Source organism: Phyllobates terribilis, unplaced genomic scaffold (genome assembly GCF_046119375.1).
Source record: "Phyllobates terribilis strain yellow unplaced genomic scaffold, ASM4611937v1 Scaffold_3__8_contigs__length_932513732, whole genome shotgun sequence".
Taxonomy (NCBI): domain Eukaryota; kingdom Metazoa; phylum Chordata; class Amphibia; order Anura; family Dendrobatidae; genus Phyllobates; species Phyllobates terribilis.
In genome coordinates, this window is record NW_027362763.1 from 418035494 (window position 1) to 418062601 (window position 27108).

Consider the following 27108-nt stretch of genomic DNA (forward strand, 5'->3'; position numbering starts at 1 on the left):
CAGGATTCTCCAGGATTCGCCTGTGAGAGCGGGTGGCCACTTGGCCGCAAGTATACGATTTGCATATTTCTGGCCACATTCCAACTAGAGGTGCTCGGTCTCACTCAATTCACTTGAATTGAGTGAGGCTGTGCACGTCTAGTCAGCATGTGACTGTATGTATGCAAATTGCATAATTGCAGTCATGTGACCCCTGTAGCCAATCAGTGGCTGCTATTTGGCTGCTGCACTCTCACTTTCCTCAGATTAACTTGTTCCAATGGAAGAAGTGAGAGGGCAGCAGCCCATTAGCGACCACTGATTGGCGCAGGGTTCATGTAGCACAACAATATCATACAAGAGACCTGGCACTGACATTGTGGAATGCAGCTGGTGCACGAGGTGAGTATGTGTCATTTTTATTTTTACAAGGGGGACTATTTCATTTATAAAGGGATTGTCCAGCTAGTGGACAACCCCTAAAAAAAAAAGAAAGTGACTTTTTATCACTGGTCACCATCTTTATAGTATATATGGGCACATATACACGCATGGTCAAAATTGTTGGTATCCCTCGTTTAATGAAAGAAAAACCCACAATGGTCACAGAAATAACTTGAATCTGACAAAGGTAATAATAAATTAAAAATCTATGAAAATGAACAAATGAAAGTCAGACATTGCTTTTCAACCCTGCTTCCACAGAAACTCATGAAATCGGCCTGGACAGAAATGATGGTACCCCTGAAAATAATGTGACAAAAGGGACATGTTAAATCAAGTTGTGTCCACTAATTAGCATCACTGGTGTCTACAATCTTGTAATCAGTCAGTGGGCCTGTATATAGGGCTACAGATACTCACTGTGCTGTTTGGTGACATGGTGTGTACCACACTCAACATGGACCAGAGGAAACAAAGAAAAGAGTTGTCTCAAGAGATTAGAAAGAAAATTATAGACAAGCAGGTTAAAGGTAAAGGTTATAAGACCATCTCCAAGCAGCTTGATGTTCCTGTGACTACAGTTGCACATATTATTCAGAAATTTAAGATCCATAGGACTGTAGCCAACTTCCCTGGACGTGGCCGCAGGAGGAAAATTGATGACAAATCAAAGAGCCGGATAATATGAATGGTAACAAAGAGCCCAGGATAACTTCTAACGAGATTAAAGGTGAACTTCAAGCTCAAGGAACATCAGTGTCAGATCGCACCATCCCTCGTTGTTTGATCCAAAGTGGACTTCATGGGAGACAACCAAGGAGAACACCATTGTTGAAAAAAAAAATCATAAAAAAGCCAGACTGGAATTTGCCAAACTACATGTTGACAAGCCACAAAGCTTCTGAGAGAATGTCCTATAGACAGATGAGACAAAATTGTAAGTTTTTGGCAAGGCACATCAGCTCTATGTTCACAGACGGAAAAATGAAGCATATCAAGAAAAGAACACTGTCCCTACTGTGAAACATGGAGGAGGCTCTGTTATGTTCTGGGGCTGCTTTGCTGCATCTGGCACAGGGTGTCTTGAATCTGTGCAGGGTACAATGAAATCTCAAGACTATCAAGGGATTCTAGAGAGAAATGTGCTGCCCAGTGTCAGAAAGCTTGGTCTTAGTCGCAGGTCATGGGTCTTGCAACAGGATAATGACCCAAAGCACACAGCTAAAAATACCCAAGAATGGCTAAGAAGAAAACATCTTTGGAAAGAGCTGAAACATGCCGTCTGGAAAAGGCAACTTTCAAACAAGAGACAACTGGATCAGTTTGCTCATGAGGAGTGGGCCAAAATACCTGTCGAGAGGTGCAGAAGTCTCATTGACAGTTACTATTTTTTAAAAAATTTGCTGGAAGCAGGGTTGAAAAGCAATGTCTGACTTTCATTTGTTCATTTTCATAGATTTTTAATTTATTATTACTTTTGTCAGATTCAAGTTATTTCTGTGACCATTGTGGGTTTTTCTTTCATTAAATGAGGGGTACCAACAATTTTGACCACATGTGTACTTTATATTTAGGAGAATGTCTTTACCCAAGCGTCTGAGGATCGTGAAAACCCATCTGGTCCATTATTGAAAACGTCCTGAATTGCAATTTTGGCAAATACGCCATTGAAAACTGCTCTGCTCATAAAGGCTAATGAAGGTTTTTATTAGTAAATGAGAAGACAGAATATTTGCTTTAAAAGAATATTAAGTGTACCACAAAATGTTTGAGAAGTCAATGTACCTCTCCAGCTCCTTGGAACAGAATTGTGTGGTCGGACAGTTTATTCTTTGTTATACGAAGAGCCGCAAGAAGTCCAGCAACCGCAACCGATGCAGTGCCTGCAATGTAATATTCACATATATAACTGGTGTGAACACTGTAGTCAGCATCACAGACATACAAAATCATTTGATAACTTAGATAAAAATAGATACATAAAACTCCATTTTCAAATATTCAAAAATAGCCATTACTACTCATAGAATAATACTAATAATAATAATAAATGTGACGTAGAGCACAAAAATAGAGTAGCTACCACTGAAAATATGGGGTACTGCTTTAATGGCAGGCATATTCCCACACTTGCATTATTAAATCACTTTATTCTACAGTTATTGACTGTTTTCAAAGCAGCTCAATGAAAAGCAATTATTTATTTTGCAGAAAAATGACAGTAATATTATTAAGTGTTAAACACAGGACTATTTTGGAAAAATTAACAAGATTTCCTGAATGATACATAATGAATACCGTATTTGTCCTTTCACCAATCTGCCAGGACGTTTTCACAGCCACACATCCAGACTTAAACATCTGCAACTTATGTTCTGTACATTGTATTATTTTAATGTGTATGTTTAATGTATTGTATGAAAATAGCAAAAAAAATGAATGAATAAAAAACCCACAATGCAGACAAGGAGGGACAGTTGTAACGTTTTATAGCTGCTTATTAATAACACTTGCCCCCAAAACGTATAACACAAGATGTTAGGACACTGCGTTCCGGATATTCTACAACCACTCCAGGATAGCACTGCTGTAAGGTTTCCTGAATACTCCATCATGTTGTGCGAGTCCTCAGGTGAAGCTCCCCTAGTATTTAGTTTAAAAACCCTTTGTAGAAAATGGCATAGATAGTAATTCCCCAATTATTTACGGTAATTTGAGGAAGTTTAAGGGCTGCTCATAAACCGTAAGAACATAAGACATAGCACTTGCCCACATCTGCTCATGGCATCAGGAACATCTGCCCCAAAAAGAAGATTGAGGAAATCACTGGGTGGGTAAAATGCGCCCAATATCTCTTCTTTTTAGCGGGCCTGACATAAACAATGTTGTCAGGTGACTGATACGCTTTCACGTTTTTCTCTACTGCTTGATTATTAGGACAGCTTTTGTCAAGGTGCTATGCCTCCATTAAGCAATGGTGGGTTGTCCTTCAGTCTTATGATGGTTGGGTGTTCCTGTGGTTAGAACTCCTCCAAACTCACATTGAGATTATATTGTAAGAAAAGCCTTTCAAGAACAAATGATTAATTTTTTTACTGACCCCAATATTCTTAAAGGGAATCTGTCAGCTACTTTTTGCTGAGAGCAGCATGATGTAGGGGCAGAGAGGCTGATTCCAGTGGTGTGTCACTTACTAGACTGCTTGGAGTAGTTTGAATAATATAGCTGTTTTTCTGATGTAGATGTGGCAGTGTTCAGAATGCTGAGCTGTATATAACCCCGCCCACACACCTGATTGGCAGATTCCTGTGTACACTGTGCATTGTCAGAAAGCTGCCAATCAGTGACGGGGCGGGGTTACATGGATTAGCCTGACTGGCCTGCACACGAGACCTAGTCCTCTAGTGATAATCTGCAGATAAAAACACTGATTGTATTGAAACTATAGCACACAGCTTAATAAGTAACACATCCATGGAACCTGGTCTCTGTGCCTACATTATGCCACTCTCAGATTAAATAGGAAAAACCTGATGACTCCTTCCCTTTAAGCTACAATATATTGTAGGAAGTTAATGGGGTTATTCCACCAACAACATTTATCACCTATCCAGGATAGATAATAAATTAAAAATCAATTTCTGAGACCCACAACCATCACAACATCAGGAGTCTCAAGTTTCCCTTGTGAATGAAGCGGTAGTGTGCAGGTCCATTCATTGTCTGAGATTAGAGGTTGCAATACTGTTCACACAGACTGTAGCCGTGGTCATGCATGTACACTACTACTCCGCTTACATGGTATTTTGGGATCCCAATCCTTGAGATTGGTAGGGGTGAGAGTCCTTTTAATGTTTTATAATATTTGACCTACTGCTGGGCTTTTTGGCTTTGTAAAAGAAGCATTTGTTACACATTATTACAGTTATACTAAACGGAGATGTATCAAAAATGTATCATGAAATCCCATAAGAAACTGGGCTCAATATTCTAGAGAAACACTGAAACATATCTATGAGTGGCAGCTACCCATAAAATGATTTACATTGTTGGACTCAAAATATGCCCCCACTCACTGACTCTTATCAAATATAAGAGTTCCGTTTTAGAATGGGATGAATAGAAACTTTGTTAAATAAGAAAAAGAGAACAAAACTTTTTTTAGGGTTTGTGGAAAGTTTATTGCCACACAAGCATTGACTACCAGACAGGCATTGCACTCTTGCTTTCAATACAATGATGGGTATGGGTACATGAAGGAGTAATTATTGGGATCCACTCCTATTCTATGGACCTGACCTTGTATGATGCTATATATCATACCAGGTCAGGTTGCACACACCAGACTTAAAGAATGGGCTCGCTGGAGTAAAATGAGCCCAATTCATTAAGAGGTACACACCATTTAATGAACTAGGGGCATCTGTTAATTGGCGTGTGCCACCATCAATAATGTACTCCAGAAAGGGACTGGAGTACATTTTTGGAGTAAGTTATGAGTCTAAAGTGATGTAACTTTTTCACAAATCTGAAAGGTGTAGGTAACTATGCCCTGTCCTGCCTATGCTAGGTCCATATTGGCATAGCTGGCTGAGGCTCGAGCCTAATCACCAAATGTTGCAATATTTTTTGCACAACTTCCGAGTTGTCCAAACATATTGTGACTTATTAAGGTGTTTTATGCCAGAATTCTGGAGTAAACACCTTAATGAATGGGATCTATATTGTTTCTTAATCCAAACTTGATACGCCTGAGTGAGGGAAGGAGAGGGAGAGAGGAGTTGTTGTTAACCTGATCTGTTAAAACGAGGTCATTGTATTGCAATTGGTGGACACTTTATGGAACCAATCTCTGTATTGTTTTCTGTACGTGTGATTTTACCAAATAAAACACATAAAAAATGAAATGTCATAAGTGAAGGAGTCCAGGCCATTTCCCCTGAGACCTTATCTAGGCATTTGACAGTACAGAATAAGTCATTAATGGAGTTGTTGTTTAAAAAAATGGTCTATGAGTAGTTAATCCCTAAAAATAGCAAAATAAGCATTACTGACCCTGCTTCCTGAACATCTTTGTTGATAATTCTGCAGCAATGATGGGAAAAGACTGCTTAGGCTAATGATTGGCAGCAGCGGTCACGAGTTACAGATGTAGCCCATCAACAAAGAATTAAGGGAAGCAGCAGAGAAATAGCCCTTGGAGCAGCAGGGTCTTAAGTGGGAGAGTTATACTCATTTTGTTTTTCTGAAGCGTTACCCATTTTCTTTTTTAATCTGACAACCCTTTAAGTCATCCTCTAATGATAATGCAATCACTCTGCTCATTCTCTTTCAGTCAATACAGCAAAGTTGACAGCGGAGCAGCAGAAAGAGCATGAAAAGTGCGTGTTTGTGTTTAATATGGATAGTCCCAAAAATAGAAACTTACACTTACAAAATATGTTTCTAAAAACGTAATTTAAATAGTAATTTTCTGATGATACATTATCTTTTAAAGTTCATAACTTAACCCTATTTCAGGTTTGTGAATTGCACAAGTCATATTTACAACTGAACAGTTCATAATCAGCATTTTTGAATATCTGAAACAGCTAAAAATAAGGATATAATAGAACTGTAGATTTCACCAACAATTTCCCACATTCCCACAACCTGTCCTCACCTTCCACAACCTGGCATGTTAGCTACAAAAAAACTTTACACTTGGCATTTTAGTGTTTTGGGTTTTGTTCATGGTTGTGACTGTCTACCTTAAAAGCCAAAACACACATGATAAATTACAGCCAAACCATGCTAAAATATCCTTTTTTATTTCATAAAAATGGTGTTCAGTGGAAATAATCCTTTAATTGGGATCACATGTTGTCCTGATGATGACCTTTACATCTGCATAAAACATGATGTAGACAGTTCACCTTCCTCTCTACACCGTGTTCCAAATTATTATGAAAATTGGATTTAAGTGTCATAATAAAGATGTTTTTCGTTTTCAAATAAACTCATGGATGTTGCTGTGTCTCCAATAAACTCATGGATGTTGCTGTGTCTCCAATAAACTCATGGATGTTGCTGTGTCTCCAATAAACTCATGGATGGTGTTGTGTCTCCAATAAACTCAAGGATGGTGCTGTGTCTCCAATAAAGTCATGGATGGTGCAGTGTCTCCAATAAAGTCATGGGTGGTGCAGTGTCTCCAATAAAGTCATGGATGGTGCAGTGTCTCCAATAAAGTCATGGATGGTGCAGTGTCTCCAATAAAGTCATGGATGGTGCTGTGTCTCCAATAAAGTCATGGATGGTGCTGTGTCTCCAATAAAGTCATGGATGGTGTTGTGTCTCAGGGCTCTTTGAATCACTGAAATCAATCTCAAACACTTGTGATAATTAGTTTGCCAGCTGAGCACAATTAAAAGAAAACTACTTCAGAAGGACGTTCCACATTATTAAGGGGAACCTATCACCAGTTTTTAGTGTGTGAACCAATGCCACCACCTTTCTGAGTGTCTGTACTACATTACACAAATGTGTCCATCATCCCCTAATTCCCCCTGTATACCACCAAAAATACCTATTTATTTTCCCCACGCTGTATGTAAATGCTTTTGGTCTGGTCCGAAGGGCGTCATTTCCTCGGCATCTGTGCCGCCTCCTTGCCTCCAAAAGCCATCCTCTGGCTTTGATTGGTGTGAATGACTTGTCCAGCGTCATCCACATAGCCAAAAGAGATCTCGCACCTGCGCATTAACATTGTCTGCTCGTGCAGGCGCACTTTGACCTGCCCTACTGCAGGCAAAGAACAAAACATTACTGCGCATGCAAACTATTCACCAGAATGACGTTTCCCGGGCGCAGTAATGTTTTTTGCTGAGTAGACAATGTTAATGCGTAGGTGGGAGAGCTCTGTGGATGACTCGATGCGTCATCCACATCAATTAAAGCCGGAAGATGGCTTTTGGAGTTAGGAGGAGGCACAGATGCCAAAGAAATTACGCCCTTCGGACTGGACCAAAAGCATTTACATACAATGCGGGAAAAATAAAAAGGTTTTTTTGATGGTATACAGGGTGAAATAGGGGACGATGGACACATTTGTGTAATGCAGTACAGGCGCTCAGAAAGGTGGTGGCATTGGTTCACACACTAAAAAATGGTGACAGGTTCCCTTTAAGCAGGCCACAGGTTTCAAACAATATGGGAAAGTAAAACTATCATCTCTCTACTGCCAAAAAGTGTCAAATAGTGCAATGCCTTGGACAAGGTATAGAAATACTAGATATTTCATGAAAACTTAAGTGCGATCATCGTACTGTGAAGAGATTTGTGGCTGATACAGGGCAAAGACAGGTTAATGCAGATAAAGGCATAATGAGGAAGGTCTCTGCTAGACAAATTCATTGTATTAAGGGAGCAGCTGCTAAAATACCATTACAAAGCATCAAACAGGTATTGGAAGCTGCTGAAGCCTCTGTAGTCCTGCGATCCTCAAGGGGTAGGATCTTCCAGAGGCTTGCAGTTGTGCATAAACCTACTATTCGGCCACCCCTATACAGTGCTCACAAGCAAAAAAAAGTTTGCAGTGGGTCCAGACATACATGAGGACTAATTTTAAAACAGTCTTGTTTACTGTTGAGTGCCGTGCATCCCTTAATGGTCCAGATGGATGGAGTAGTGGATGGTTGGTGGATGTTCACCATGTCCCAACAAGACTGTGACCTCAACAAGGAGATGGAGGAGTCATGTTTTGGGCTGAAATCGTGGGGAGAGAACTGATAGTCCCCTTTAGAGTCCCTGAAGGTGTGACCTCAGCAAAGTATATAGAGTTTCTGACAGACCACTTTCTTCCATGGTACAAAAAGAAGAACTCTGACAACCGTAGCAAAATCATCTTTATGCATGACAATGTACCATCCCATGTTGCAAAGAATACCTCTGAGTCATTGGCTGCTATGGGCATACAAGGAATGAAACTCAAGGTGTGGCCACCATCCTCCCCTGACCTCAAAGCTATTGGGAACCTTTTGGAGTATCCTCAAGCAAAAGATTCATGAGGGTGGGAGGTAGTTCACATCAAAACAGCAGCTCTGGGAGGCTTACATCCTGCAAAGAAATTCAAGCAGAAACTACCCAAAAGCTCACAAGTTCAATGGTGCAAGAATTGTAAATGTGATATCAAAGAAGGGCTCATATGTTAACATTTAACTTGGCCGGTTAAGATGTTTTTGATTGAATAAGCTTTTTATTTCAGCAAATGTGACCTATTAATGCTGTAAATTCAACAAATGGCCATTTTTAGTTCTTTACAACCTATAAAATGTTTGGAAACTCTGTTTTGCATAATAATTTGGAACAGTGTATTTTGAGGGTTTTTTTTTAGTTTTGAAAAAATACTGTTATCATTGGGAGGTTTGTCCAATAAAATGTGATTTCTACTCTAACGGTTGATGATTTGAACATTATATTGATTTATTTGCATCGACCATTTAGAAAAAACAGTGAAAAATAGCATTTGAATAATAATTTGGAACGCAGTGTTTAGTACTTCCAGATTTGCTCTGGGCCGACCCAATGTTATGGAGATTGGAACATCCACACTAAAATGTAGCTAATATCAACTGTATCTAATATTTTATTATTTTAAAAAGAATATTTCGTTAATAAATATCGGCAAAATAGAGTATAATTTTGGGTCCTCCCCCGAGGTATAGTTCTATATCACTGAATTGCCCATATACAATAGCCAACCCCTTTGGTCATGCTAAACACCTCCTTTCTTCCCACCACCTTGAAGCATGGCTCATGGCTCATTGCAGCATTGCACATCTCATAAAAGATAGAAAAATAAATACTTAATTTCAGTGCAAGTTAATTCTCCTAAATTGTGCAGTCAGTCCATACTATTTAGACTACTTAGTCCAATAGCCATAATTGTGACAGCTATATTCAGCTGGTTTTGGTTTCGAATGGTTGAAGTTGTGGATGTCTACAATATGAAGGGAAAGCTTCCTCCTTCCCCGAGGCTCCAGCTCTTTTTGGCAATTTATCCATGGTTTATTGCAGCAGCTGGCGTTGACTTCATAGAAATCTGGCCTAAATTCCCATATCCTGGTCTGGGTTTCATATTTTTATCCATTGCTGGTGTTTTTCCAGCTGTTTCACTGCCATATATACACAAGGCTGAATTAGGCCCACACTTCTCCAGCACATATGTATGAAGCAGAAAATGAAATCTGAAAGCTGAGAGGACAAGCATAAACAGGCAGCATAATGGAGCTGACAGTGAACATTGCAGGATTGGAATGGTGCTTTCTATATACACCATAAACGTAAAGACTGTGTATAGCAGCTTCTATGTATATGCCATCATTTAACCCAGCAGTCTCAAACTCAGCCGTGTAAATGGGCCGCACATAGAAAAAAACTGAATATGAAGGGCTGTGTTCTTTGCTGGAGAAGATGACTTTTTCAGTGATATCATTATTTTTCTATATGACATTTTTATCATTATTTTTTTTTATTTTTGGCATGTTGTTTATTCTTTTTAATGGTGTTTATCATATGGGTTATCGTAAAGATCTTCTTTTTTTACTTCAGTTTTTACATAAAACAGCATATTTAGAGGCCAAATATTATTCCATTATTTTTTCATACTTTATTTTGAATATTTTTCAAACAATGTTATCTTTTTTTTTGTCCACCAACCAGCCCCATACAGTATTATTGTTTTATATTTAGACCATTATAGTAATTCTGGTCCCCATCCTGTAATAATGTCCCCCCATCCTGCAATAGTTTACCTGGCCTCATCCTGTAATAATGTTCCTCGTCCTGTAATAATGTCCCCCCTAATCTTGTAATAATGTTCCCTGTCCTGTAATAATGTCCCAAATCCTGTAATAATGTTTTTCATCCTGTAAAAATGTCCCCAATTCCGTAATAATGTCCCTCATCCTATTGCAATGGTCCCCGTCCTGTAATAATAATCCCCATCTTGTCATAATGTCCCCATCCTGGTCCCCATCTTGTAGTAATGTAAGCCCGCAAAGGCAGGGTCCTCTTCCCTCCGTACCAATCTATCATTGTTAGTTTGTTTACTGTAAGTGATATCTGCATTTGGTATGTAACCCCTTCTTATGTACAGCACCATGGAATCAATGGCGCTATATAAATTATTAATAATAATAATAGTAATGTCCCATCCTGTAATAATGTCCCCATCCTGTAATAATGGTCTCCATCTTGTTGTAATGTCCCCATCCTGGTCCCCATCTTATAGCAATGTCCCCATCTTGTACTTGTAATAGTGTCCCACATTCTGTTGCTCTTTACACACACACATAAAAAATTCTCATCTGATCTCGCTCCCTCGGCGAACTGTCTCCTCTACCTTCTCCACAGTCGGGGGCGCCACATGGCAGCGATGTCATGCGCGGCCGTGACAGAGATGCCGATACCAGTCGCCGGCCTATGATTGGCCAGTGGCTGGTACTGGTATTGCGGTACAAAGAGCTGGTGCTTGCGCCGCAATACATTGCGAGGATGCACATTCAATTGAAAAGGACCGCCGACATTGGCGGCCCATGGACAGAGCTGCGATTGTCTCAGGGGTCCGAGGGATGCACAATAGAGATTCTGGGGGCTGCGTGCGGCCTGAGGGCCACATATTTGAGACACCAGATCTAACCCATAAACTCATGATAGATCATTCCTCATACAGAGAAGCCCTCATAGATCTGTCTTGGCTCTTTGAGTCCAACCAACCGCAACCAATGAATATTCATCTTTTACCTTGTTTGTAGCAATGGAGAAATCAATCATGGACACCGATTGGCTGCTATAACAAGCTTACTTTTTTATTAATATTAATTCAAGAACTTAAAAGTAGATAAATCACTGTCTGACATTGAGTCTGAAAGCTACTAGGTGGCAAAGTGTGCACTGTGTAGTTTATTTGTATATATTTGTTTGGGTATATGAGTGTGTGTCCCACTCCTGTGAATACCTCCTCTCGAAGACTATGTTCACATGTCCAACAATCATCAGTTAGAACAGATCCAGAAGCAATTCATTGACAAAAAAGTTTGGCAGACAAAAATTTTTTGTCCACATGAAAAAAACAGATTTCAACTGGATCCGTTTTTTTAACATGGAAGTCTATGGAAAATGGATGCGTTAAATAGCCATAAATGTTTCTCCCATTTGAAAAGGATCCGATCTTTGCTTACTGGAGGTGGAAAAATAAATATTTAACATATATTACTGGACATGTGAACTTTCAAGTAATCATGTGTCCGGAACTGATCCAGTAAGCAAAAAACGGATCCTTTTCAAATAAGAGAAAAACGGATGGCTATTTAACTGATCCATTTGTCATAGACTTCAATGTTTAAAAAACGGATACAGTTAAAATCAGGTTTTTTTAGCCTGACAAAAATTTGTCTGCACAACTTTTTTGTTATCGGATAGCTGCTGGATCCAATTTAACGGATGTTTACTGGACATGTGAACACAGCATAATAGATATGACGGGGGTCTGACTCCTGGCTCCCCCACCAATCATCTGTTAGAAGATGCTGCGGTGCTCCTGTGAGTTTCATGTCCTCCTCACTGTTTACCATACACAACATGTACTTTTAGTGGTCACGGTGTCTGGTTCTACAGATTTATCTAGTCAAGGGACAGGACAAGCTCCAATATCAAGCCCAGCTGCTACCGTAGGGCCACCCATACACTTTAGATAACTGTTAGCTGAATGATGGCTCAGCTGATGATTTGGTCGACATCTTGGATGTCTCTCCCATATACAGGAGCGGTCTTTCTGCCGAGTGCTCCTATGTTCTCTATAAGAGAGCCAATGCCATGCAATCTCTAGCAGCGGCTTATCTTAAAGAGAGCAAAAAGATCAGTAGTTCGAAATCAGACATGCCCATTCATCTGTCCAGGGTCCCCATAGATATTAGACTGTCAGCTAAGCCCATTGATATTGGTGTGTTCGGCCAATGCTAGTCTAATGTGTATGGGGGAGCTTAAGTCTGGGTTTGTGCAGTATGGAGCTGTGCTAGCGCCTATTTAACTACTTGCATGCCGCCCATAGATGTTAAAGTCCAGGCAGTCCGCATTCTTCTCTCCAGCGAGGAGCCAGCTCTCAGAAGCAGCTGAGCTCCCTATAGAAAAGGCAGGGATGGTTTATTACCATCTCAGTCTGCTCTATTGATAATTACACAGCTCTGAGGAAGCACTGTCCATACAGTAATAGGAAGTGTTTCCAGCGCTTCCTTCTCTGGACCCAGCGTTCATGGGATTGCTGGGTGTAGGGAAGGAGCAGGAGCTGCTGAGTCCTAGGATACACAGTTAGCTTTGCTGTGCAGCAAGGAGACTGCATCCGCTGTAATTGGGGCGTAGCTATTAGCCCCAGTTACAGGGGAAATCAGATTACCAACAAAGTATTTAAATGTTAAAATGCCACCTAAAGGTCTTTAATGATCTTATGGGGGACACAATGTGTCAAATAAATGGAAAATAAATGAATAGAACATAGGTAATAAATAATAAAGAGCCACTGCCAATCCAAATCATTGCTACAAGCTCTATATCAGACACAAAAACAAAACAAAAGCCATGTTCAATATATAAAAATAACAGTTAGAGAAAAGGGAACACATTTTAAAATGTATTTGAATGGTCATAAAAAATTTGAAAAACAGACATTTTCCTTTAGTTTTCCACCAATATCGCCTGATATCAGCAAAAAATAAATAAATAAAAAATTAGAGTATGAAACTAATACAAAAATGAAGCCCCATATATTACAAAAGATAGATGGAAAAATGATGTAAATATCCAAATAAGAAAACATTTTACAGCTCTTTAAACCGTATATACAAAAAAAAAAGAAAACAAATTGTGCATGTTCAGAAAGAGAAGTAAATGGCCTGGTCTTGAACAGGTTAAACACGAGCATATACAGAGCTAAAGGAAAAATCACTGGGAGGGCATTGGATTTCCAGTCATATAATGCTCTGGGAGAACCAAAACCCACGGCGTCCAATGCATATGGTGCAGCAACAAAACAAAACCCACTAAGCCCCCTACCGCCCTCTCCATATTATCCATATCTAATATACAACATTCACCATAACAATAGTGTGACGACAGCATAACTATCATATTACCATATAGGTAATGCAATACACATCATACCCTGTAACATTTCAGAAAACACACACAATCAAGTCAAAGAAGTAGCCGAAAATGTGTTCCCCTGCTCTGCTTCTGGTGCTTGTTTGCCAAAAGAAATGTTTCCCCCTACATTGAAAGCCAAATCAGCTCTTTTACATTGGAACTAATAGACATTTTGGCCGCTTCAATTAGATTTGATGATATCAATCTCTAAACAAATCTGGCCAGATGTGTGACTGACATGCTGGCGTGCACAGTATAGCATCTCCCCAGTTTACCCCTCGTGAATTGAAAGCGTATATGGTACTGGGATCTGTAAATAATGTATAAAGCGTCATGCTAATAGGAAAATGATGATCTGGGTGTATGTATGACAAGTATGGACATGTACAGACTGATACAATGTGGACTGGTAAAATGTAACATTTAGCGCTATCTGCTGTGATCAATTATATTGGTTGTGTAGGAATTCATTTATTCTTCATGCATCTCTTGTTTTTAGAATACAGAAAAAAGCAGATTGATATTGCATGGGAATAACAGAATGTGTTTTATTCTTAGGATGAATAGTGATAATATGAAGGAGATGGGGCCAAATAATTCATTTATACATCTGTGTGCCATAATATAAAATATATAATGTAGAATGGTATATAATGGCTGGTATGGGAGTCACTGGATGATGCTCACAACTCTACAGAATGGGCAGATCTGGAGTTGGAGGCCAATGAGGGCAATTCTCAATCATCATCATCCCTCCACGTTCTTGATCTTTGACCCTCTTTAACTTTGGGAGCCATTGCCATTGGTCCTGACGCTGCCAATGATAGGACCATTTGCAGTCTGAAAGCAAGGAGGGCGAGTATATATAGTATATTTGTCTGAGGCACTAATCTTGTGTAACAGAAATGAGGCGTCCTAACAGATCTAACAGAACTGAAGTTGTTCATGCGTGAGATGACGATGAGTGCTCTTCTTTCAGCTCTTAAATCTCCTGGCGGACATTAGATCAGGTAAATTCATTAGTACATAGTTTCAGAAGCAGTCTGATAGTCTGACAGCCCATGCTGGGAGAATTACTACTGAGGTTTTAGTCCTTTTTGGTGCTACAGGGTCTTCCTATATTTGAGGATTTGGTCTACTGCTGTGTGGTCTAGAATCTGAATTAGTTTGGTGGACCTGATTGGGGTCTCAATTACTTTAGGGGTTCTGCTCTAAGAATCTGAATTAATTTAGGGGGCTGGTCTGGGGTCTGGATATATTTGTGGTGCTATGGTTGTAGCAGAAATAGCCAAAAATGTGTCAGCAGTTAACTGTATAGTCATCAGGAGATATCACCATAGTGGACGTAGCCCAATGCAGAGGACATCTACAATTCAAGACATCACCTGTGGATCACTAGATTTATAGAGGATGTTCATCTCTCCAGATACAGCTGTCACAGTTTTTAGTAAAACAGACAAGTCATGAAAATGAACAGAACTTCTTTAATTGTTTTGTATTCTGCCTGTGTCTGCATTGGATCAGTAATGTAGTATTTTGTACAACATGAAAATACATTACAGACTGGTATGGACCAGGTATCTGACTACTATATGGTCAATGTTTAGTGCAGAGATGTCAAACTCAAATGCACAGAGGGCCAAAATTAAAAGCTTGGACAAAGTCACGGGCCAACCTTGAGATTTATTAAAAAATGTCTACAATTGAGGAGGCTTTTCCTTATCATCAAATATAACAATGAACCTTTTCATAGGGAAACACACTTAAAGAGGTTGTCCCATGAACAAAGTACATTTTAATTAATAGATCTTAGCATATTGTAATAATATAATATATTATGTAAGAGCAGTAAAAAGCATATGGCCCAATGGCCTAATTTAAATAAGCAATAACAAGCGATAAAAAACTTTGAATAATACAGATAATAAAATATGATGGCAACAAAAGTGCCCGCAAACACAGTAAGATACCCCTACAGTGAATTCCTCCAAAGTACCCTCAACATGCACGGTATGATAAGCCTTCTGTACCCTCCCCCCTCAACCCTCCAGCGAAGTATGGTGACCCCATCACAGTATGATTCCCCAACTGTAATCCCCAGACAGCCCTACACTTAGTATAATGGACCCCACATAGTCATCAATACAGTATATTAGGCCCCACATAGTCCTCCGTACAGAATAATGGGCCCTGGATAGCCTTTCATACAGTATAATGGCCCCACATAGTCCTCCATACAGAATAAAGGCCCAACATAGTCCTCCATACAGGATAATGGCCCCACATAGTGCTCCATACAGTATAATGGCCTCACATACCGCTCCATACAGTATAATGGCCTCACATAGTCCTCCATACAGTATAATGGCCACATATAGTCCTCTATACAGTATAATGGCCACATATAGTCCTCCATACAGTATAATGGGCCCTGCATTGTATTCCATACAGTATAATGGCTCCACATTGTCCTCCCTACAGTATAATGGGCCCTGCTTTGCTTTCCATACAGTATAATGAACCTACACAGTGCTCCATACAGTATAATGGCCCCACATAGTCCTCCATACAGAATAAAGGCCCAACATAGTCCTCCATACAGGATAATGGCCCCACATAGTGCTCCATACAGTATAATGGCCTCACATACCGCTCCATACAGTATAATGGCCTCACATAGTCCTCCATACAGTATAATGGCCACATATAGTCCTCTATACAGTATAATGGCCACATATAGTCCTCCATACAGTATAATGGGCCCTGCATTGTATTCCATACAGTATAATGGCTCCACATTGTCCTCCCTACAGTATAATGGGCCCTGCTTTGCTTTCCATACAGTATAATGAACCTACACAGTGCTCCATACAGTATAATGGCCTCACATAGTGCTCCATACAGTATAATAATAATAATTTTTATTTTTATAGCGCCAACATATTCCGCAGCACTTTACAATTTTAGGGGGGACTTATACAAACAATATCGAGTAAGCATTTCTCAAATCAAAATGAGTGAGGGCCCTGCTCGCAAGCTTACAGTCTGAGGAAATGGGGGAGACACAAAAGGTAAAGTGTACATATATTGTATAATGCAGCCTTGATATACTAAATAGTATAATGACCTCACATAGGGCTCCATAAAGTATAATAGGCCCCATGCAATCCTCCATACAGAATAATGGCCTCACATAGTGCTCCATACAGAATAATGGGCCCCACATAGTGCTCCATACAGAATAATGGGCCCCACATAGTCCTCCATACAATATAATGGGTCCTGCATTGCCTTCCATACAGTATAATAACCCCACATAGTGCTATATACATTATAATGGGTCCTACAAAGTACTCCATGCAGTATAATGGGCCCCACATAAAAAAAAGAAATATTCACCTCTCCTTGTTCCGGTCTCTGCAGCACATCTTCTGATCCTCTGCACTGCTCGGTACAGCGTGCGCGTTGTAATGATGTCATCACGCCTGCTGCGCTGAGACATCAGACGTTCCCTCCTCCATCATTGCTTTCAACTGTATTGGCATTCAGGTTGCTGGTACATTTGAAAGTGCGACCTTTTGTCGTGATCCAAATTTACTCACCCTGAGGGCTAGATTTGGCCCACGGGCCAGAGTTTGACATGTGTGATATAGTGGTATTACTGGTTATACTGTATCGGTGCTGGTATAGTGGTAAGGCAGAAAACACTGTCCCTGACTGTATGGTTAGGTATCTCTATGTTCTACATTTATTTTCCTACTTCTGTCAGGTGATTCATCTTGCCCAAACCTCGGGCAGCATAAATTGCAGCCTGGCTGTACAATTGCGGGTATATACTGTAATTCTCTGACATGCTCCGGTGTTTCAGAGAGAGTATGCTTTAAAGATCTAGGTGAGGACCATACTTGGGGATGAGAATAGTCCAGCTCCACACCTGCCGGCTCTTCACAGCACTGATGCGCATGTACATAGGGAGAGACCTGTCAATCACTTAGAACAGCGCTGGGAAGGGCCTACCAGGGGACGCGTCAAACTAATCTCATCTCCGGTTATGGTCCCCACATAGATCTACTAAGTATGTTTTCTCTGAAATTCCAGAGTGTTTCCTAGAATAATATACTTGGCTGTAGCTGTGATTCATGCTGCCCGTAGTTTGGGCAGAATGAATTTCCTGACAGGTTCCCATTAAGTAGTTAACATCTTGCAGCTCAAGATTCCCTACACCAGAAAGTTTCAGTCCTTTCTTAAAATACAAATCTGAAAATGACACTTTTTCAAATTCCTTCTGTTCACAGCAGCTTATATCTTTGGAAAAAATTTTAGAGGGAAAGATTGTTCATTGAAGTTTGGTAATGTTAATAAACTGTCAGAACAGGTAGTTTATCAACTAGTGCCAGCTACATGTATGCCAATCACTAGCACAAAAATATATGGAAAACAATAATGTGACACTTGGAGTTAATCACAGGTTGACATGTAAAGAGTGATAATATATATCAAGGTCCCCAGAAGAATTCTGATGGATGACAAAAGTGTAGGGATTTCAGCCCCTTCAATATACTTATTTTACATATGGAATTTTTTTTTCCTAATCTGTCCAAAAAGCTGGTCCTTTCCCATGGACATAGCAACTACAGTAAACCCAAAAAATGCCTCTCCCCATGCATGATCTCCAGGTTTTCAATGGATTCATTGGTTATCTAATTGACTTTTAGTTTTTTTTTAAATATCTTGTATAAATCTTTAAGTCTCTAGAAAAATTGGCACGCACTGCTCTATTTCATTAATCTTGTTAGTACAACTAGGTCAACCTCACGGAAACTGTTAGAAATACTGGATTTATTTCTCCAAACAGGAATTTAAAGATTAATGGTAACACAGCTGTTCTTGCCGAAATTCTGCCTAAAATAAGGAATACCTAATGGAATGTATAACTCAATATGTCCCAACTTAATAAGTAACTACATAATAAAATTACCATAAACGCCAACAAAAAATTAAGTTTAAATCCTTATCTCTTAAGGAAAAGACCAATAGACTGCTTAAGAACCATACAAAATTGAGAGTATAAGACCTCACACTCTCAGATTTATTCTGTGTGTGGCCTGTGGATCTCCATTGCATTTCTATAGAAAATACTCAATGTATGAATAGGGGATTTTGCTAGTGACATAGGAAGCATTAATTGCCTCCACGCATACCATTCTCGGGAGGATATATTCCAAATGTAAAGAAACAATTTCTTTTCCATGGCCCACTTTGCAAGTTCGCAACATATTAAACCTTTTGGGTAAATGAAACCTGTGGACTTTGCTAAAAAGAGAACATTTCTATAAACATGGAAGAACAATGCTCTTCCTTTATACATATACTGCCATACATGTCTTATTAAAGCTTGTCTAAGACATAAGTAGAAGTGACAGATGCCCAGGGCACATGCAGATATAGATTATTTTTCTTCTACTTCAGCAATATCCTTCAAAGAATATAATTCTCTTGTCCATTGTTTATTGAGTAGATGCCATCAAAGGACACAACCCAAAATGTTAGGGTCAGAGTGAGCCCCCTCACCACCCTTCTCTGTAAATATTGTATCTTTCATTCATTGGTAGAATCGCCATATGTAATACTATTACGAGAGTTATTTTTTTGACTAAAATACTTATCAAACCTTCAGATGTCATGGAACCAAGAAGTTAAAGGACACATCCAGCTACATACAACTAATTGTACTTATTATTGTACTGTGTTATTGTACTTAATTAATGGAACACTCTTTGTATAATGACCATGCAATATTTAGCAATATTGTATAATGTACACTTCGTGTGTACTAATGCATGGTTGTAAGAGACATGGCATGTCTTCTAGTCTTCTATTCCCACCAGAGGGGGTCATCCGCCTACTCTCCCATGTTCCAGGAGGAAGCTGCAGGACAGTATTCCCCCTTATGTACTCTTTCTCCTTTCTATGATAGGCAGTGTTAACTTTTTTTAGCAATTTGTGCTACTGAAGATTTTCTGCAATATCCGATCATAGCTAGCCTTCATTCTCCATATACTTTAATGAACCTTGGGTATCCATAGCTTAGTTGTCCAGCCTCGGACCACTTTTAGTAAGTACTGAACATGAACACTCCACATGAACAAGACCTGCAGTTTTAGACAAGCTCGGACCCAATAACTTAGTCTTTGTAATTTGGACCTTGTCAAAGTCGCTCCGATACTTACGCTTGTCCATTGGCTTTTCATTGGCTAGATGCCTCATATACCCCACCCCTGACAGGTGACATTGTCAGGTCAGGTGACAGATGCCACGACATAATCAAACTTAATCACTTCTTCTGTCAATAGTTTTGAAGGAGTTTTCCAGGCATTGGATGAAAATCGCAGTCACTATGTGATTGCAGACTTCTGAATCCTGACAGCGTACAGTGTGCACGCTGACATTATTCTCCAGTATTGCCGGCATGAGTGGGCGATCATACTTGTGGTCACATGCTGACTAAACATTCTCGGCCTTGTTAAATAGAAGTGCACTGAGAGAGGCTGAGCACGTCTAGCCGGATTATAAGCGGAAGTATGCACACTGCAAACATGCAGTCACGTGACCGCCTACAATCACCGGCAACACTGGAGAATCCTGACAGTGTGCGCACCACATACTGTCTATTCACAGAAGTTTGCAATGACAGAGGGTGACTATAGACTTTCATCTCAAAACTGGACAACCCCTCTAATGTTATGGCTGATTGATGTATATAATTGATGACATGTTATAATGTGATGATAACAAAAATCATAAATAACAACATTTATTTGATGCAATTTTCAGACTTTGACTAGCTTGTAAGTAATTAATGGATTGTGGTTCCCTGTCTGGACCCAAGAAGTTTACCCAGTAGAGAAATGGCTTAAGTTAAAAGCTGAGAAGAAGCATAAAACATCTGGGATGCTACATGTGAGGCACCAGAACAACACCGGCCTCTAATTATAAGGCTGCCATTACCATTAAGGAGGAATAACATCATCACCCTAAAATAATTCTTCTGAAGTAAATCCTGCAATGTAGGAGAACTGTCAGCAGCCGTGGGATTGATGTTATATGGATTTCCTGTTCTGCGCAGATTACTACCTTCCACAGCCCTGGTCATTAGCATTGCATCTGTATAAGAGCGCTCAGTTCACATAATATAATAGAATATATAGTGAGTGAATAAGATAATTGATGAATAAAAATATTATGTAACCTCGCAAGTCCTAATTATAAGTAACATAATTCTACTATTTTTTATGACTGCTGGGAACTTTCTCTGTAGCTCTGGCTACACAGATAGAACAGGGGAAGAACTGGCCAGATAAATGTATTGCTTGTCTCTGAAAGAGCCACATGAACAAATAAATAGTTTTGGATGAAATCTTACTGACTGATTCCGTTTTACTGAATAGGTCATTTAAATTAGTGGATCTGCAATGTGGAAATGAATGTACACTCAAGATGTCTGATCCCAGGGACCAGATGTTCTGATACAGTAATACCAGTATCAACATGAATTCTAACGTATTCATCTTTTTGCCTAGATTTAGCCATTCAGTGCATTTTGTGCTGTGAAATGTTCTCGTAGATGAGTATATGTGGCTATACTGTCACGGGTGTGTCAGGTGTAATAGACAGTTGCTCTGGATCTGGCTGTAGAAGGTCACAGCACTTGGCATTGCAGACACCTTCTTATTCCTTCTTCCTTTAAGACCCAGTGGCGACTTCCCTCCCTCCTGCTGCTTATTGACACCCCCTTGCATAGGAGTTAAAAACTCTCAGTTTGCTCCAGGCAATTGCAGGTGATACTTCTATGTTCTCTTGTGCATGCTTGGAGCACTAGCTGTTGGCTGGCTTCTTCTCTGGTGCCCTTGGAGGATAGTTGGCATTACTCCTCTGGTGTCTGCTCAAGCTAAGTTAATCCCCTTTGTTTGTCTACCTTGTTGTCTTTAGTTTGTAGTGGTGCCTGACCAATGCTCACCCCTCCCCTTCCCTATCTAGGGCCAAACTCTGGGGATATACAGGGTTTAGGTTCCTGCTCAGCGATTGGTGTAGAACCAATATAGGGACAGCAGGGGAGGCAGGGTGTTATTAGATCTGCCTAGGGGTCTTCACTCCCCCTTTTCCTAGTGTTTGGGCTTCCTTCCCATCTTCCCTTCATGTTGCACTTAGTCTTTCCCACACCTTGCGTGACATATACATGCCCTACATTGTGCGTAAAACCAAAACCGAGAAGCATTTTCAATTGTAGTTAATAAAATCCTGTGGGTTGAATGAATCTCTTTCATCCAATGAATTTACCAAGGCAGTTGTGACCTTTTTACTTGAGTGCAGCATGTGCGTTAGATTTATTACACCACCATGGCCATGGCAGCAGATGTACAATTAATCAGCCTTCAAAAAACCTTTTATTTCATGGAAATTTAAATTTTTACATGGATGAAAGGCAAGTGATTCATCTATATCTATTTTTACTTCTTTTATTTTAGTTATTAGTTATATTTGCAAAGTGCTTTCAATCACTGAACATTTGATGATTTCTGTGTTTTGGAGCAAATACAGTATTATAAAAAAAAAAGAAAATAAACAATACAATATTCAATAGAAATCCCAAGGGCCTTCTATAATTATTAATTGCAGTATCTTAACTTGTTTAGGTTGGATTATCACTTTATCACCTCTCCTATGGTGCTAACCATTAGATCGGTGTGGGTTCCATCACAAAGACCACCGCCTAATATAATTTTGCACAGACATACTGTAAGAGCCACACATTGACGAAAACAATATACAAAGAATGAAATGACATATACAAACGAAACACACACAATTAATAAGCTATATAAGGCCAAGTTCACTTGACCATATTTTCAGTCCAAGTGCTGTCTGTGAAAAAACTGACCTCACACGGAAAGCACTAGGGCCAATGTCTTTCAATTGTTCAGATGACCGCTAATCTCTTCTGTATTTCGGATGACACTCACCTAATCAAGTCTATAATATGCAATCCCATATGGATAGACCAAATAGGATCTGATTTTTATGGATAAGTTGTAATTTTTTAAAGGAAATCTGACAGCAAGTTTTCACTATGTAATCTGAGAGCAGCATGATGGAGAGGGTGAGAACTTGATTCCAGGAATGTGCCACTTACCAGGCTGTGTGCTGTTGTTTTCATACAATCAGTGTTTTATACAGAGCTCAGCATTTGAGAACTGCTAGATCTGCAGCAGAGAACACTGCGATTGTATCAAAATGACAGCATGCAGACCAGCAAGTGACACATCACTGGAAACAGGCTCTCAGCCTCTAAATTATGCTGCTCTCAGATTACATCACAAAAACCTGGTGAGAGATTCCCTTTAACATAGGAATCTGTATTCAGTTTTGTAAATTTTAAGAACTGCTGATGAATAAAACGATTCAACATGGATTGTATATAGATGACAATTGAGATGAAAATCTCCTGTTTTTTTGGGGGGATAAAACTCACATGATATTTTGTGTGCTCATGTGAACCTAGCCTAATAGAGAGAAGTAATCATGGGGGTTTTGGTTATATATGTTGCACTTTTCCCGCAAGATGACTCAAATACAATTTACCACAATTTTACAGTCAATTTTGGTTTCAGTGTACCACAAGCCGAAAAAAGAGCTCAGTAGTCAAAAACAGTATTAGGATTTTACTAATTGTGTATATCTCACACGTTTGGAACAAATTACTCAATGGGGTGGGTCAATCAGACATGCCCATAAGCTTCTTGGATGGAAAAGCATGTTCCCACAGTTTCATAAGCTGCAAGGTCACATTCCTATATGATCTAGGCGCTAATAGGTGCAGCCTAAAATATCTTGACATTTGTTTGGAAATAGCTACTGACCTTTGCAAATGGCAAACTGGAAATTCAAATACCATCTTATAGCTCAGCTTTCTGATAAGACACAAAATATTGACAGGCAGGGTCAAGTAAATATATTTGGGGTCTGTTCACATTATGTGTTTGTTTATGTTTAGGACGTATGATGGGAAAGCTCCAGATGAATCAGCTAAACCTTTGCCAATCATGGGCCAAAAAAGTGGTCAGTATATGTCAGAATATGGCATGAGTACAGAATCATGTAACACACTGCGCTTTTCCTTCCTGCAGAGTCCAGGAACACAGTACTCATTAAATGTATAGGATTTTTTTTTTTTACATGGGAGCCTGTAATTGACAATTACCAGTCACAGGAATCCGAGAAAGGGGTTATTCCCAACATTCAAAATAATCAACTATCAAAATAATAGGAGATCATTTGTAAATCGGTCGGAGTCCGACCACTGGGACCCCACACCGATCCTGAAGATGAGTGCTCCGATATGACCTATTGGAAAGAGGCAGTGGCCGCACATGCTTGCCTCTTTCCATCTGTTCTCTGTAGGATTGCCAGAGATAGCCAAGTACAGCGATTGGCAGCCCCACTGACAATGAAATCTATGGAAGATTAAAAGGGAGCATCCAAACACCATGAGGTTTTTTTTAATCAATGACCTACAGTGGTCTAAAATAAGAAAATGAGTAATACTCACCTGAATACTTGGCTGCTGCTCCTGTGCTGATGGTTTCCTGGTCCCCAGTCATTTTTCACCTGTTTTCCACTATTATGTGTTCATACAGCATGCAGAGGATCGGTAGATTGTGAATTACTATTTTTTTCATACATACCATTGTAATCTATTGGCAAAAATACTAATAGGGTTGGAAACTCCATTAAAAAATATCTTCTTAAATTCATATTAATTAGCTCAATATGCGTTGATTAAGGTATAAATTCTAGTGACCCTCGGTAACATTAAAGGAACCTTGCTGACTACAAGCCTTGATATTAATAAAATTAGTATAGGACAATCTACATGGTGTGCTATCTAACGGTGAGTGACCTACTCGCAGGCACATGGATTTTTCATATTTAGCAAAACAGGCGGAGTATACAATATTAGGCAAGAGATGCTTAGAATCAGAAAGAAAGAGCTCCGATCCCAATAACAATCATTTAAAAGATATTATCCTATTAAAAATATAATCATTTTTATAATCCTTTGTTTGTACTCACACACCCTGCAGCTCAACTTTTGAAGTCCAGGGGTTCATAATAACTAATCAGCTGCAATTACCACACTAATTTCATTGTATTAGACCATAGTGCAATACTGCACCTATTAAACTATCGTGCTATTAATCTGACTTGCTCAAAATCACAATCATTTACATGTAAAGCACCACTCCAGCATTTTTTTTATTTTACCACTGCAGTGGTGGCACTAATGTAAGTATCCTGCCCCTAGTAATATACTTACCTGCCGCCGTCATCATCTGTTTTCGGCACCATTGCGGTTGTTTTCTGCAGAATGTGTGCTGGTTTGCTACAGTGTTTGCTGGGCAAGCTGGAAGTCACAACTTAATGTAAATCTAAGTGAGCCAGAAGAAGGTTCTCATAAACTTACATTGAGAACTTGTTACTTGGCACATGTGTAGATAAAGCCGAGGACAGGACACTTTATTTCACAGGGATACTGTGACAGAGTGGGGTCAGACGATCGCAGGGTATGGTGACACATATGTAGCACCCTGAGGATTCGGCTGCTACAGGGGTATTGCACCTCAACCCAGAGGTGTGATATTCCACTCCCGGGCAAGGATGGAGTGTGGAACTGAGCTCGGTAGGCTGCATGCACTACACACATCCCATTTCCGAGGAACAGGCCGACGGTACTCCCACTTAGAAATGTGCAGGTACGACCGAGTCTGTTCCTGGCTGGAGTGGGAGGGGGGTGGTACATCCCATGTAGTGTAGGGGCAGATAGGGGGAGCAGCCTGGGTAAAGATAGGAGCTCATTGGGTGCTGGTCACCTGAGCTCACACATAGAGGGTGTATATAAGGTGGGCACCAACTAAGAACAGGGTCAGATGCAGAGAACAAGACAGCTGCAGAGGAGCAGACAGCAAGCAGAGAGGAAGTCAGCCTGCAGCAAGAGAGAGACCCTGAGTGAGAGAGGAGCAAAGAAGGAGTACCCAGAGGGGAAAACAGAGAGGACTCTAAGACCCCAACTAAAAGCACCGGGTGAAGAGCCGGCATCAGGGTACCGGAACCCAAGCTGGTGGGGGCAAAAACACACCCCAGCCAGAGACCGGAGGCCGTGGGCAGCGTCTGCCACGGCCACCCACCACATCCACCACGAAGGCATACCACACGGAGGGTCAGGGAACCCAAGGCCAAGGGTCACCCAACAGAAGGCCCGAGGGAGCTGGACCTAGGTGGATCACTGGTGGGGACGGCCAGAGAACGGGACAGAAGGAGAGCTCAGGGCCACGCTCCGGACTTGTTTGGGGGTTGGCTGGATCCAGGACCTGGTGGACGCAGCACGGCTCGGGTGGTCACTCGAAGCTGGAGTGACCAGTACAACATCTGCAGTAAGTAAACATCCTTAACTGCACAACCCGACTCTGTCTTCATTGCCGTCTGCACTGCACCACCACAACCCCCATCCTCTGCACCTGTCCCCCCTGAGGCTATACCCCTCCCGTTGGGGGTTATCTCACCAAGCTGCGCACCCACCATCAGCCTCAGCGGACCCTGCTGCAGCGGCGGCCACAGTGACCGCATCACAACGGGTGGCGTAGTCGACACAAAAGAACTCTTAATAACATCTGTAGGACTGCCACATAACACTGAGCTTGACGCCCTGGGCACGGGCCGGGTCACAGCCGCTCGGAGACTACAACCCCCCATCTGATCCGGTGCCGGGTATTCCCCTCAAAAAGGAGTATGTCCCAGGGGGCGCGTCAACTTTGGCGTAGTCGGCAGGATTACGTGCCCGCAACACCCGGGTACTGCGTGCCTGAAGAAAAGTGCAAGTTTACCTCAGAAAGAAGTCTCCCGCCGGTTCCGGAGGGTCCACGCCATCGGACTCCATCACCAGTCGTTTCCCGCCGATTGTCCGCCATTTCCAGCTTGTTCCCGCCAAAACCGCAGATTTCCCGCCTTGGAAGAGCAGCGGACGCCATTATGGGCGTGCCAAAGGAGGGCAAGAGGCCACCTCCCATCGTGGGCCGGGACAGAAAATGGCGCCAAAAGTGGAAACCGCCCCCACCAACAGAGACTGTGATGTTGGAGGTGTCTGTCAGCGTGAAAGAACTACCCCTGGAGCTGACAGTCACCGAGTTGCCCCGGGACCGCCCTCGAGGTGGGAGGAGACGAAAGAGAAGAGCAAAGATGGGTGCCGCCTGGAGGAGTCTGGAGCGAGCGGACCCGGAGGCAAGAGGTCTAACGAGGAGTAGCGGAGGAGCTCACCCGGAGATGGAGAGAAAGCAGAACAGCACCGGCCCGCTGGCCAGGAGTCTGCTAGAGACCGAGGAAGGAGGGCAGAGCAGCACCGGCCCGCTGGCCAGGAGCCTGCCGGAAGAAGAGCAGAGCAGCACCGACCCGATG

At 41.0% G+C, this 27108-nt stretch overlaps 1 protein-coding gene across 1 annotated transcript in view; it reads right to left on the bottom strand.

Annotated features, from left to right (window-relative positions):
• The window catches only part of ME1 (malic enzyme 1), a 400967-nt gene that overhangs the window by 32997 nt on the left and 340862 nt on the right, over positions 1-27108 (bottom strand). Inside the window, exon 8 of the mRNA XM_073675637.1 lies at positions 2209-2306. Within this exon, the coding sequence (XP_073531738.1) occupies positions 2209-2306 (98 nt within the window). The remainder of the gene's footprint in view (positions 1-2208; positions 2307-27108) is intronic.